General features: G+C 50.2%; 1 protein-coding gene across 2 annotated transcripts in view; it reads left to right on the top strand.

Annotated features, from left to right (window-relative positions):
• LOC126933430 (pygopus homolog 2) overlaps positions 1-14,039 on the top strand; it is an 88,858-nt gene that overhangs the window by 68,587 nt on the left and 6,232 nt on the right. The window contains exons 2-3 of one of the 2 annotated variants that reach the window (XM_050753165.1): positions 6,888-7,002; positions 11,971-12,034. In XM_050753165.1, the coding sequence (XP_050609122.1) occupies positions 6,908-7,002; positions 11,971-12,034 (159 nt within the window). In that variant the 5' untranslated portion in view covers positions 6,888-6,907. Of the gene's footprint in view, positions 1-6,887; positions 7,003-11,970; positions 12,035-14,039 lie in introns of those variants that run through there. The other variant, XM_050753171.1, reaches the window with a different exon arrangement.

The following is a 14,039-nucleotide window of genomic DNA, read 5'->3' as shown; positions in this document are numbered from 1 at the left end:
CCTCTAACGGGGAAACTGGGAGCCTCTGGGAGCTACTGATATGGGAGGAAAGGGTGTTGGTTCCCCGACCACGACCACGTGGCAGGAGCTGGCGGGAAAAGATGCTAACTAGCATTTAGGTCTCAACACTGTGCTAGATGCTGTGGGGCCCCCAGTCCTTGCCCTGAGGCTAATTGGATTAGCTGCACACAAAGCAGGATTTTAATAGTACTCTCTTAATGGTGCCAGGAGCAGTCTGCCAATTGGGTGAAGAGGAAGGAGGGGGTGGCCTTTGAGTTGGATCTTGAAAGATAATAGGATTTCAGAGATGGGAGAATGGGGGAGGGCATTTCAGGCTAGGCAAAGGTGAGGCCTAAGGTGGGGGTATTATAGCCTATAGCTAGAGGGTTCACAGAGGGGGCAAATTCCCCCACAGGCAGCCTGCAGGTCTGAGGGGAAGGCTACTGTAGGAAATGGGAAGGGTGCCACTAATTCTCACCATTCCCCCAACCTTCCACTTCCTCTCCAGAGCAGGGCCCCTTTGCAGGAGTTCTCACCAGCATGGGGCACTTACCTTCACTCAGCCCCAGGGGAGGCACTCAGCAGAGGGGAGGGAAATCCACTGAGGTCATCACTGAGGCCGTGTTCAAAGTCAAAGGGACAAGTCATCTGGCTAGAGCAGGATAGGCAGACACCTGAAGCCGCATGCTGTGGAGAGGAAAGTGCTAGATGGCTCCCTTTGGAAGGTCTATCACCCATGGGTCAAACAGGCTGGCCATCAGTGCTTGCTCATCTGGAATGACAGGACTAGTCCAGAAAAAGTGGCATGAGGCCAGCAAAGGAACAGGCTGACTGGGCGCTGGGGCTCATGCCTGTAATCCCAGCACTTTGGGAGGCTGAGATGGGAGGTGGGTTTGAGGCCAGGAGTTCGAGACCAGCCTGGGAAACACAACAAGACCTTATCTCTACTAAAAATAAAAATAAAAAAAAAATTAACTGAGCATGGTAGCACACACCTATAGTCCCAGCTACTCGGCTGACTGAGGTGCAAGGATTGCTCGAGCCCAGGACATCAAGGCTGCAGTGAGCTTATGATCCACCACTGCACTTCCAGCCCGGGCACAGAGTGAGACCCTGTCTCAAAAAAAGAAAAGAAAAGAAACAAGCCATGGCTGTCATCTAGGTGGGTCATTAACTTTTCAAAGCACTTCTATACCTTTTATCTCACTGAGAAGTAGACTTTGAAGAATGTTAAGACCACCAGTACCTACCTCTATTTAACAGATAAAGAAACTGAGATAGATGTGACCTGTCCATTGGTGGGGGGGAAAAAAAAGAAAGAAAGAAACTGAGAAAGGTGAAGTGACTTGCCTAAGGTCACATCCTAGCTAGACAGTGGCAGTGGAAGAAGACTGGCCCTAGGCCACTCTTAGGACGCCTCCCTTTCTCCAGCCCCAGCTGGCTGAAGGTTAGTAGCACTATCCCAGCTCCCATTTGTGTTCCCTTTGACTCCTCCCTGAGCCCCATCCTACACCCCCACTTTAGCTCCCTGGGCTCCTGGCCCTGGAGGCATTTCTTCTCTGGCCACCAGCTGCCACCTTATTGGCTTCAGCTAATGGGTAGGAGAAGGTCAGTTCTGGAAGGGCCCATGCGAGCATCAGTCCTGCCTCTTGTTGTTCAGAGGTGGAAATGGAGGGAAGTGACTTGTCCAAGCTCACAAAGCTTGCTAGGAACAGAGTGGAGATCAGAGCCCAGGGCTGCTGACCCCTGGCTAAGAGTCCCCCTCGTTCTTCTTCCCTCCCCCTCTGTTCCCCTCCTGTCCATGGCTCTGTGAGCTTGGCTCTGAGGTGTGGTCTGGAGGAGCTGCTTGCTACAAGTCAGGTTCTTCCTCATCCTGTCCCTGAGCAGTGACCTCACGCGTGGCTCCCTCTGCAGAGATGCCTGGTGGTGGCCACAGCGGGGCAGCAGCAGGAGGAACTGGAAGCTCTCCTTGCAGAGGAGTGGGATGGGAGGGAAGGAAGGGCCTCTAGGAGCTGCCCCAGGAACCTGAGCTGGGTATGGGGTTATAAGGTCTTAAGCTTGAGGGTACCCACAAAGGCCCATCTAGCCTCAGGGGTGAAATGGCTTCCCACCCCTCCCCCATAGACCCCCCATTCATTTATGCATAAGTAATTTATGGGGCACTTATCCTGTCTCTGGTCCTGGGCCAGTACCACTGGATATGCAAAAGCAGCCATGTAAAGCCCAGTACAGTGTTGTGGGGAGAAACACTGGGATGGAGCTCCCACTGCCAACGGAGGCCTGGTCTGCACATCCAGGAGGCTGCCTTGGCCTGGAAAACATCCGTCTTTGGAGCCAGACAGACCCAGCTCCACCAGTTACAGCTCCTAACTTTGAAGCAAGTCTCTCAATCTCCTTTTTTGATTAAATGAGAATAGATTTGACACACAGTAAGCACTCAATAAGTGTAAACTATTAACCACCTGGGTAGAGAGACATGAGTAAACTGATAATTACAGTATAGAATGAGATACCATGATATGGGTAAATACGGGGTGTATCAGCAGTACAGAAAATGGGTTTCTGATTCTAACCTGGGGGGTGGAGGGGTCAGGGAAGGCTCCCTGGAGGAGGTAAGACAAGCTAGATGTTGAAATACAAGGAGTTCATTCCACACAATGAAGATGGGAAGGTGTCTCAAGCAAAGGGAATGCCATGAGGATGCATTGTTAGAGTCATTTACAGCTGATAGCAGAGCATCCTGCAAGTATTAATTTATATCAACCTTCTCTCTCCAATTTTTAAGCTCACACTCCATTTTGAAGCTATCTTGTCCTTGCCTGTCTCCTGCGAGAACGACGCTCTTTGAGAGCAGGTTCTGTTTTGTTCCCTGTTGTGTCTCTAGTAATACCTGACACATTTCGTATATTTAAATACATGTTGTGTGAATGAGTGAATAAACAAATGAATCGACTTCTCTCCAATCAGGTCCCCAAAGACTCTGCCTCCCCTTCTTTTTGCTTGTCGTGCTGTTTCCTTACAAGCCCCACCCCATTCCATCCCTTACCTGCCAGGCTCTGTTGCCCCTGCAGCAGCAGTCATCAAACACACGAGGACTGATTCACAAACCACATTGATAGTTACCAGCACGGGCGAGTGCCTGGGTGAGCTGGGCAGTGACCATGGGAAGAAACACTGGACTCAGAGGCAGGGAACTGAAGCAAAAGCAATTGGTGGTGTCACTGAGCCAGGATGGATGGCATGTGGTTCCACTACGGGACAGGCTGGCTTTGGGGGCTGATCTTGGTACCCCCTGCTCAAGACTCCTCCACCCGGGCAGAGTGCCCCTTTTTAGGCTCTGCAGAGCTGGATGAGCTGGTCCCCTGCCGGCTCAAACTGCCTGCATGTGTGAATGCGGTGAGCAGGCTTCCTTCAAATAGGCCTAGATTTGACTTCCAAGCTGTCCTCTCCACCAGTGAGGTAGACCTTTCATTGCTCTGTCCTTCTGCAGAAGAGTGATTTCAGGGTAGTTGTGTTCCCGAGCTCTGGGGGGTACCTCTCTTTTGTCTGAGGCCAACACCGGCTTCCTCAAGCATCATATTCCTGAACCCTCCATGAGGCCATGGTGTCAGACACCCTTGGCTTCCAATTTGAGTCCCCGTGTTCTCTGACTCACTTACCCAGTCGTCTCTGCTCTTGTCAGACAGTGTTGCTCCTCTCCTCTTTCTGGCTTCACCCTCACTAGTGCCCAGCTTTCAAATAGTGCCTCACATCTGTGCAGTGCTCTGCAGCTCACAAAGGATTTCCACACATTTACTTTTTTTTTTTTTTTTTGGAGATGGAGTCTTGCTCTGTTGCCCAGGCTGGAGTGCAGTGGCGCGATCTCCACTCACTGCAACCTCCACCTCCTGGGTTCACGCCATTCTCCTGCCTCAGCCTCCCAAGTGTAGCTAGGACTACAGTCGCCCACCACCACACCTGGCTAATTTTTTTTTTTTTTTTTTGTAGTTTTAGTAGAAATAGGGTTTCACCATGTTAGCCAGGATGGTCTTGATCTCCTGACCTTGTGATCCACTCTGCTTGGGCTCCCAAAGTGTTGGGATTACAGGCATGAGCCACCACGCCCAGCCACATTTAACTTTTTTCCCTGGGTTGTGGAAGGCAGGCAGAGCATATTATATAACGTAACCAGTTCCACCAGCTAGTGGACTTGGGAGGGAAGTGCTACTTTGGGGAGTATTTGAGCAAGTGACCTTGAAGGGTTGGGTTGATGAGCATGTGAATTTGCAGGCTGAGCAGCTTCTGGTGATGACAAAGCCCAGGTTGTGTCCACAGGAGCTGGCCTCTGAGGAGGAGAGGGGGAAAAAGGCTTTGAACAGCCAGAGTCAAGGGATTGAGCAGTGGGGTGTTGGAGGGGCTGGCCATGACAGTGAAGTCACTGAGGATAATGACAGCAACTGTGTAGAAAAGGAGACTGGGAGCCAGTGGCCGAGTCTCAGAAAATGAGAATGAGGCCAGGTGCAGTGGCTTACACTTATAATCCCAGCACTTTGGCAGGCTGAGGCCAGAGGATGCTTGAGCTCAGGAATTCCAGACTAGCCTGGCCAATATAGCAAAACCCCATCTCCATATCAAGAAACAAAAGAAAATGAAAATGAACCACCAGGATTGCTGGGCTGCCAGTACTGAGGAAAGCAGAAGGGTAGCGCAGGCAGGTGGCATGAGCCTTAGAGGAACCATAGTTTTCCAAGAGGCAGGATGAGTAACGGTGTGGAAATTAAAATGGGGAGGAAGGGAGGCCACAGACTCAAAGCGGATGCTGAGGAATGAGGGCTGGGAGACAAAAGCCACCACTTGAGACTGCGGTAAGGGACAGTGGAGTTCAGTTGAGGCAGCAGGGGGAGGGGGACTTCTGAGACTAGTTGGGGGAACTAGTTGGGGGAAGTTTTTATTTTTATTTTTATTTTTTGAGACAGAGTCTTTCTCTGTTGTCTAGGCTGGAGCACAGTGGTGCAACCTTGGCTTATTGCAACCTCTTCCTCCCAGGTTCCAGTGATTCTCGTGCCTCAGCCTCCTGAGTAGCTGGATTACAGGCGCCCACCACCACGTCCAGTTAATTTTTATATTTTTAGTAGAGATGGGGTTTTGCCATGTTGGCCAGGCTGGTCTCGAATTCCTGCCCTCAGGTGATCCGCCTCTGCCTCCCAAAGTGCGGGGGGAGGAGGCCAGGGATTACAGGTGTGAGCCACTGTGCCTGGCCTGGGGGAAGTTTTCTGATCGCTCACTAGGTATTCAGGCAGCTGGATCTCAGAGTCCGGGAGGGAGGTAAGGGGTGTGCATTGGGTCAGGTGAGGAAAGAGACTCCGGGAGTAAGTTCTGACTCCTTCCATGTGACTCAGGTAAAGCAGGAGATTTGCACTTTCCATGGAGGCCCAAATACATGTTTATTGAAGATGAGCTGGAAAATCTGATTCTGCGTTGAATGACAAAGTGCTAGGAATAAATAACAAACCCTTACATCTGGATGATACTTGAGAACTTACAAAGTATTTTTTGTACCTTGTCATTTATTTTCTTCATTCCTTTCTTATTATAACCCTGGGAAGTGGGCGTTATCAGTGGTAAACTCAGAGTGACTTGCTAAGTGTTCAAGCTGGGACTGAAAAGCCACTCTGTGCTGCCTTCTAGTGCGTTGATGAGTGCAGTGCTTTCTGGGTTGTAAAAAAAACAAAACAAAACAAAAAAACCACACACACACACACACACACACACACACACACCCCCTACTGAAGTCTGTTCTTTTTGCATCTGACCACTCTCCTGTGCCTCTTTTCATTCAGGAAATTAAGGTTTCTCCCTAAGTCTCCACACTACACTTTTTCTCTAGTGGAGGCAGTAATGAGTTGCAGGCTCTGTTCTGACATGCTCAGAAAAATGCAGGACTGCAAGTCATAGCCAAAAACAACTCCACGTACTCAGCTAGGGCTACCCGTCAGCTACTGCGGGCAGAGGCAGAACCGGGGATTCAGGGAAAGGACAGATTATTCTTATTCTGCCTCTCAAACTCCTGGCTGGGAGACGTACTTCGGATGAAACCAGGCAATCTCATCAAGGGATTCAACGCTCCCTTACTATCGATGTCACCCACGCCGTTTCAAGTGCTCTTGCTTCCGAAAACCTTTGATCCGGAGGCTGCGGCTAGAAAAGCAACCAAAGGTTTCTTGCCGGGCTTAACGGGCCACATCTTAGTGACGGCTCGGGTTATAAAGTCTGCTTGGCAATAAAATATCGTGTGAGCGATTCCGCTCCTCCCCCGACATGACGTGACCACACACGCCGCTGGCGTCAGGGCTGCCTTACACCCCCAGGAAGACCCATTCCCACTCTGGGGCACCCGCAGATTTGCTGAGGCACATGCACTATAACGCACAGGCAAAAAGGCAGTTTCCAAAACGTCTCCCAGTGATCGCGCTCCAGAGATTTTCTTTTCCTAAAGTTTTTAGGGCTGCGCGGAAGGGAACATGGGGTTCACCTTAGGAAATTTCAGACGCCACCCCCCTCGGAGGAAGGTAGTCGCGTCCGGTTCCTCCCCGGGTGTCAGTTAAGCAGTCCCGGCTGTGAGTAAAGGTTCTGGGCGGGGCTGGACTGTTCTAAGTGAGTTCGGGTGGGGGAGCTTCACGAGGGGAGGCTGCCGTGTGAAAGAACCGCCTTTCTCTCCGCGGGTCTCACCCTTTTCTCCTGGTATCTGTTTGGACATGAATTGAGCGCACAGTCGCGGACGGTCAGCCCTGTTCGCAGCTATGGCGAGGAGGGGCGGGATTGCTCCGTGTTGCTGCTCCGCTCAGTGGCCGCGTCCATTCCGCGCGGTGTCCGGAGTTTAGGGGTAGGGAGAAGTGTCAGCTTCAGGCATCGCGAGGCGTGGCGGCCCATGGCCCCGCTGGGAGGCGCCCCGCGGCTGGTGCTGCTGTTCAGCGGCAAGAGGAAATCCGGGAAGGACTTCGTGACCGAGGCGCTGCAGAGCAGGTGTCCGTGGGGCGGGAAAGGTGGAAGGGGGAGCTCTCCGCATCACGTGACACGAGGAGTGCTTTTGGGTGTCACCGAGTGAGCTTTGGAGTAGGGGTCCTCCGTTTGCAAGGCAGGAGGAGCACTGGGTTGGGGAAGGTGGAATGTCACCATTACATAAAACAGCAATCTACACACGGGAGCCTCAAAGAACCCGGTGACCATCTCTCCAAAGACCTTCAGCTACAGGTCTAAGAAGTATTAATAATGGTTCCTACGAAGGCACTTTCTATGTACCAGGAGTTGGATACCAGTCTGGGCAACATGGCGAGACCCCGCTTCTACGAAAAATTCAAAAAGTAGCTGGGCGTGGTGGCGCGCGCCTGTGGTCCCAGCTCTTCGGGAGCTTGAGGCAGAAGAATTGCTTGAGCCAGGGAGGCGGAGGTTGCAGTAAGGCGAGATCGCGCCACTGCACTCCAGCCTGGGCGACAGAGCAAGGCCCTGTCTTAAAAACAAAAACAAAACCAAAAAAACCCTCTTCACTTCTTTGTTAGGTACTGTGTGCCATTATTAGCATCTGCATTTCACAGGTGAAGAAACTGAGGTTCTTAAAAAGTTAAACAGGCTGGGTGTGGTGGTCATGCGTGACAGAGGTGTGAGGATCACTTGAGAGCCCGGTAGTTGGAGACCAGCCTGGGCAATACAGTAAGACCCTAGTCTCTACAAAAAAATTGAAAAGTTAGCCTAGTGCGATGGCAAGCACCTCTAGTCCCAGCTACTCAGGAGGCTGAGGTGGGAGGATCGCTTGAGCCTGGGGGCTGCAGTGAGTTGTAATCATGCTATTGTCCTCCAGTCCTTGCAGCAGAGCCTGAGACCCTGTCTCGAAGTAAAATAACGTACAAAGCTAACAACAATAAAAAACCCTTGGCCGGGCGCGGTGGCTCAAGCCTGTAATCCCAGCACTTTGGGAGGCCGAGGCGGGCGGATCACGAGGTCAGGAGATCGAGACCATCCTGGCTGACACGGTGAAACCCCGTCTCTACTAAAAAATACAAAAAACTAGCCGGGCGAGGTGGCGGGCGCCTGTAGTCCCAGCTACTGGGGAGGCTGAGGCAGGAGAATTGCGTGAACCCGGGAGGCGGAGCCTGCAGTGAGCTGAGATCCGGCCACTGCACTCCAGCCTGGGCGGCAGAGCGAGACTCCGTCTCAAAAAAAAAAAAAAAAAAAAAAAAAAAAAAAAAAAAAAAACCCTTGCTGGTCGCAAAGTAAGTGGCAAATTCAGGATTCAAATTCAGTTTTGTGGTTCATCTCAGCAATTAATATATGATTGAAACAAAAAGAAAAAAAAACCCAAACAAATTCAGCTTTGTCTTGCGCCAAGGACTGGTTTCTTTCTGTTTTATCTGACTGCCTCCCCAAATAATAATACCTTTTGCACAGTGTTTTCTGTCAAAGCAAGATCTTCTGTGCGGGAGCATTTTGCTGAGACCTGGGCTAGGAGAGCAGAGGATGGGGAGAAACTGGAGTGGGGCTCCTCTCCTCTTGAAGGCCAGTGTGGTGGGGGTACCAGGAAGCTGCTTTTGGATATCACAGGGGTTCTACAAAGGTGTGGGAGAGCCCAGAGCAGAGGTCACCACCTGAATTTTTCACCACTAAGTATCTCACTACCTTTTCCTAAGTTGCATTTCTCCTCACCTTCAAACTCTGATGTCAAATAGTGGTCAGAAGCACAGGCTGTGGAATTAGACTGCTGGGATGCAAACCGTGGCTCACTGTTGATTAGTGTGTGATCTTGTACACATCTCTCATTCACTCTGTGCCTTAGTTGTTTTTTTTTTTTTTGAGAGGGAGTCTTGCTCTGTCACCCAGGCTGGAGCGCACCCAGGTTGCGGCTCACTGCAACCTCTGCCTCCTGGGTTCAAGCTATTCTCCTGTCTCACCCTCCAGAGTAGCTGGGATTACAGGTGTGAGCCACCGCACCCAGCTAACTTTTGTATTTTTAGTAGAGACAGGTTTCACCATGTTGGCCAGGCTAGTCTCAAACTACTGACCTCAAGTGATCTGCCTGCCTCGGCCTCCCAGAGTGCTGGGATTCCAGACGTGAACCACTGCACCGGCCTGTGTCTCAGTTTTGTCATTTGTAAAATGGGGATAATAATAGGGTGGTTGTAGGGATTAAAGGAGATAATGTGCGTGAAGGGCTTAGAATAATTATTGGCACCTAGCAGAGGTGCAGGAACTAAATGTTTTTATATTTATTTTACCAATCGTGGCTTCACTACTTACAGTGTTGCTTTGAGGAAGTCAATCCTCCTTTCACAACCTCAGCTTCCTCATCTGAAACATGAAAATAAGAACACTTACAGCCAGGGCAACATAGTGAGACCCCATCTCTACAAAAGATAAAAAAATTAGCTGGGTGTGGTGGTGCATGCCAGTAATCCCTGATACTCAGGAGGCTGAGGTGGGAGGATTGCCTGAACTCAGGAGTTCAAGATTGTAGTGAGCTGTGATCATACCACAGCACTCTAGCCTGGGTGACAGCAAGACCCTGACTCTTTTTTTTTTTTTTTTTTTTTTTTTTGAGACGGAGTCTCGCTCTGTCGCCCAGGCTGGAGTGCAGTGGCCGGATCTCAGCTCACTGCAAGCTCCGCCTCCCGGGTTCACTCCATTCTCCTGCCTCAGCCTCCCGAGTAGCTGGGACTACAGGCGCCCGCCACCTCGCCCGGCTAGTTTTTTGTAGTTTTAGTAGAGACGGGGTTTCACTGTGTTCACCAGGATGGTCTCGATCTCCTGACCTCGTGATCCACCCGTCTCAGCCTCCCAAAGTGCTGGGATTACAGGCTTGAGCCACCGCGCCCGGCCGACCCTGACTCTTAAAAAACCAAAACAAAGAACACTTATCGCCGGGCGCGGTGGCTCACACCTGTAATCATAACACTTTGGGAGGCTGAGAAAGGTGGATCACTTGAGCTCAGGAGTTCAAGACCAGCCTGACTAACATGGTCAAACCTTTCTTTTTTTTTTTTTGAGACGGAGTCTTGCTCTGTAGCCCGGGCTGGAGTGCAGTGGCCGGATCTCAGCTCACTGCAAGCTCCGCCTCCCGGGTTTAGGCCATTCTCCTGCCTCAGCCTCCGGAGTAGCTGGGACTACAGGCGCCCGCCACCTCGCCAGGCTAGTTTTTTGTATTTTTAGTAAAGACGGGGTTTCACGGTGTTAGCCAGGATGGTCTCGATCTCCTGACCTCGTGATCCGCCCGTCTCGGCCTCCCAAAGTGCTGGGATTACAGGCTTGAGCCACCGCGCCCGGCCAAGGTCAAACCTTTCTCTACTAAAAATACAAAAATTAGCTGGACGTGGTGGCGGGGGCCGGTAGTCTCAGCTACTTGGGAGGCTGAGGTAGGAGAATAGCTTAAACCCAGGAGGTGGAGGTTGCAGTGACCCGAGGTAGTGCCACTGCACCCAGCCTGGGCTACAGAGTGAGTCTCAAAAAAACAACAAAAACAAAAAACACTTGTCTTCCCGTGCATTAAGTGTATCTGTGAGCATCTTGAGGCTAGGACAGGAAGCATGTATCATTCACATGTGTATCACCTAGATCCAAATATGGTACCCAATAAAGCATTGGTTAAGCAGGGAGGTGAGGTGGAGGTTGCGGTGAGATGAGATGGCGCCACTGTACTCCAGCCTGGGCGACAGAGTGAGACTCTGTCTCAAAAAAGAGAAAAAAAAAAAAAAAGGGCCAGGTGCGGTGGCTCACTTCTCTAATCCCACCACTTCGTGAGGCTGAGATCGCCTTGCAGTGAGCCAAGATCGCGCCATTGCACTCCAGCCTGTCCAGCCTGGGCAACGGAGCAAGATGCTGTCTCAAAAAAAAAAAAAAAAAAGTTGGTTAAGTAAATTAAATAATGAATAAGTTATTTTTATTTATTTTTTATTTTATTTAATTTATTTAATTTATTTTTTTGAGATGGAGTTTCACTCTTGTTGCCCAGGCTGGAGTGAAATGGCACGATCTCGGCTCTCGGCTCACTGCAATCTCCGCCTCCCGGGTTTGAGCGATTCTCCTGCCTCGGCCTCCCAAGCAGCTGGGATTACAGGCATGCGCCATCATATTCGGCTAATTTTGTACTTTTAGACACAGGGTTTCACCATGTTAGTCAGGCTGGTCTCAAACTCCTGACCTCAGGTGATCCACCTGCCTCAGCCTTCCAAAGTGCTGAGATTACAGGTGTGAGCCACCGCACCTGGCTTTTGTTTCAGTTTTTTACATTTGCTTTCCTTAGTTCATTTTTTTGAGACAGGGTTTCACTCTGTCTCTCAGGCTGGCATACAGTGGTACAATCGTGGCTCACTGTAGCCTGGAACTCCTGGGCTCAGGAACGCTCCCACCTCAGCCTCTGGAGTAGCTTGGAGTACAGGCACATGCTGCCATGCTCAGGTGATTTTTAAACTTTTTTGTGGAGATAGTATCTCTGGGTCTTACTGTGTTGCCCAGGCTGGTCTTGAACTCCTGGCCTCAAGCATTCCTTCTGCCTTGGCCTCCCAAAGTGTTGGGATTACAGGTGTGAGCCACCACGCCCAACCAGTGAATGAATAAATGATATGTGTTATGGTGACCAGGTCAGTAGAGACAGGTACCTCTGGCTGTGAGATAATTAGTTTAGGGTCTGGGCAATAACCTAATCCAGCCAGAATATTGCATGCGTGTTCACACTGTAATTATCACTTTATAGATTTTACCTGTTAGTTTCAGGGCTCTTTTATATTCATTAGAGTTTCATAATAATCCTGTGTGGGAGACAGAACAGAAAGTATTATCATCATTTTCCGATGAAGAAATAGGATCAGGGACACTGAGACCTACCAAAGTTACATAATACCAGTAGTAGAAATGGGACTTCAGCACAGGCCTCTTGACTCTCTTTCTGGGACCTGGAAGCTCCTAGAAATTCTAGGCTAACTGGATTCTGATCTCCCTGTCCCTCAGACTCGGAGCTGATGTCTGTGCTGTTCTGCGGCTCTCGGGTCCACTCAAGGAGCAGTATGCTCAGGTAGGTGGTGCTCTGTGGCATCCGGTGTGTTGGGCGGGGCCGGCTCCAGGACTTTGCAGCTGTGGCTGCTGCCTGAGTCACTGGCATGATCCTCGTCACCACTGCTGGCAGGGCGGTGGCCAGCTCTTGGTTTTCTGTGAGTGGACGTTGTGGGGGCATTTTCAGCTTATATTTCTTTCCTAATAGCCTCCCTCCCTTCAGAGTGAGTTCAGGAAGGTGTGCCCAGGAAAGGCTGTCGACACTCGAGTTGGTGGCTCTGATTCTGTGTGGTTAGTAAGGACCTGACTGTGCCTCCTCACACCACCCTCTCACTCAGCTGGCCTGACACAGCCCCTGGAACTTTGTTCCTAGAAGTTTAGTACAGGCTGAGCACAGTGGCACACGCCTGTAATCCCAGCACTTTGGGAGGCCAAGGCAGGTGGATTGCTTGAGTCCAGGAGTTAGAGACCAGCCTGGCCAACACGGTGAAACCTCATCTCTGTTTCTTTAAAAAAAATTTTTTTAAAGTAAACAACAACACACAAAGAAGAAATTTAGTCCCATAAGTTGTCAAAATATATCATTAAGTGGGGGAAAAAAAAGCCAATACCAAGATGTAGAACAGTGTGTAGAGAATGTTACATTTGTCTAAAACTGAAGAGGCACTTTGTGACCAAGAATTGTAAAGGAATTCTAAGTGTATCTGCTCATATATTCGGCTATTTAACAAATATTTACGGGGTGCCTGTCTCATGTTCAGCACTGTTTCAGGTGCCTGGGATGTGTTCCTGCACTGCGCGGGAAAGACACGTTAGAAACTGTACCATTGGGCCGGGTGCTGTGGCTCACGCCTGTAATCCCAGCACTTTGGGAGGCCGAGGCGGGCGGATCACAAGGTCAGGAGATCGAGACAATCCTGGCTAACACGGTGAAACCTCGTCTCTACTAAAAGTATAAAAAATTAGCCGGGCGCGGTGGCGAGCGCCTGTAGTCCCAGCTACTCGGGAGGCTAAGGCAGGAGAATGACGTGAACCCGGGAGGCGGAGCTTGCAGTGAGCCAAGATCGCGCCACTGCACTCCAACCTGGGCGACAGAGGGAGACTCCGCCTCAAAAAAAAAAACAAAAAACAAAAAAAAAGAAACTGTACCATTGGTTGCCCCCAAGGAGGGGACAGGGTGAGAGAGAGATTTTTCACTGTAAATTAATGTGTATCTTTGAATTTTGAACCACGTGGGTTAAAAAAAAATAGGATCGTTAAAATAGAATAAAAAAAAATAAGTCAATGGGAACTCTCAGAATCTTAGACTTCGGAAAGAGAACCTGGAAGGCAAGATCAGCCTCCCACATGGTGAAGAGCCCTCTTGTTGCCCACATTTTGCCCTTGGCCTCTAGGTGCACCCTTCTGGGACATGTGCTCTGGCCCCTCCGTTGGCCTGAGTGTGGCCTCCAGAACCACATAAAATGAATTGTCCCCCCTTCTGTGTGCCAGCTCTGCCTCCATGGGAAGCATTGGGTCATCTCTCACCAGCTGAACAGACCCATTCATAGGGTGGCAGCCTGAGGAATTGTAAGAATAACTAAATTAAGTCATTTAATTTTTTTTCCTTTTGAGACAAGGTCTTGCTCTGTAGTGCAGGCTGGAGTGCAGTGGCGCATAATGGCTCACTGCAGCCTTGACCTCCTGGACTCAAGTGATCCTCCCACTTCAGCTTCCCAAGTAGCTAGGAATACAGGTGCATGCCACTATGACTAGCTAAGTTTAAATTTTTTTTTTTTGGTAGAGATGGGAGTCTCATTATGTTGCCCAAGCTGGTCTCCAACTCCTGGGCTCAAGCGATCCTCCCACTGTGGTCTCCCAAAGTGCTAGGATTTGGGTGCGAGCTACTTTGCCTGGCTTGGTTTACAAAAATTTTAAGCAGGATTCTTTCCCAAATGAAACTGGACACAGAATTTCTTTGCATCCAGGAGACAGACTGGAAGTGACTCTGCGGGGTGGTGGGTTGGTGGTGGGGAGATGGGAGGAAG

This window comes from Macaca thibetana, chromosome 1 (assembly GCF_024542745.1).
Source record: "Macaca thibetana thibetana isolate TM-01 chromosome 1, ASM2454274v1, whole genome shotgun sequence".
NCBI classification, from domain to species: domain Eukaryota; kingdom Metazoa; phylum Chordata; class Mammalia; order Primates; family Cercopithecidae; genus Macaca; species Macaca thibetana.
The sequence above is the reverse complement of the archived record's forward strand: the minus strand, read 5'-3'. Positions and strand labels throughout refer to the sequence as shown.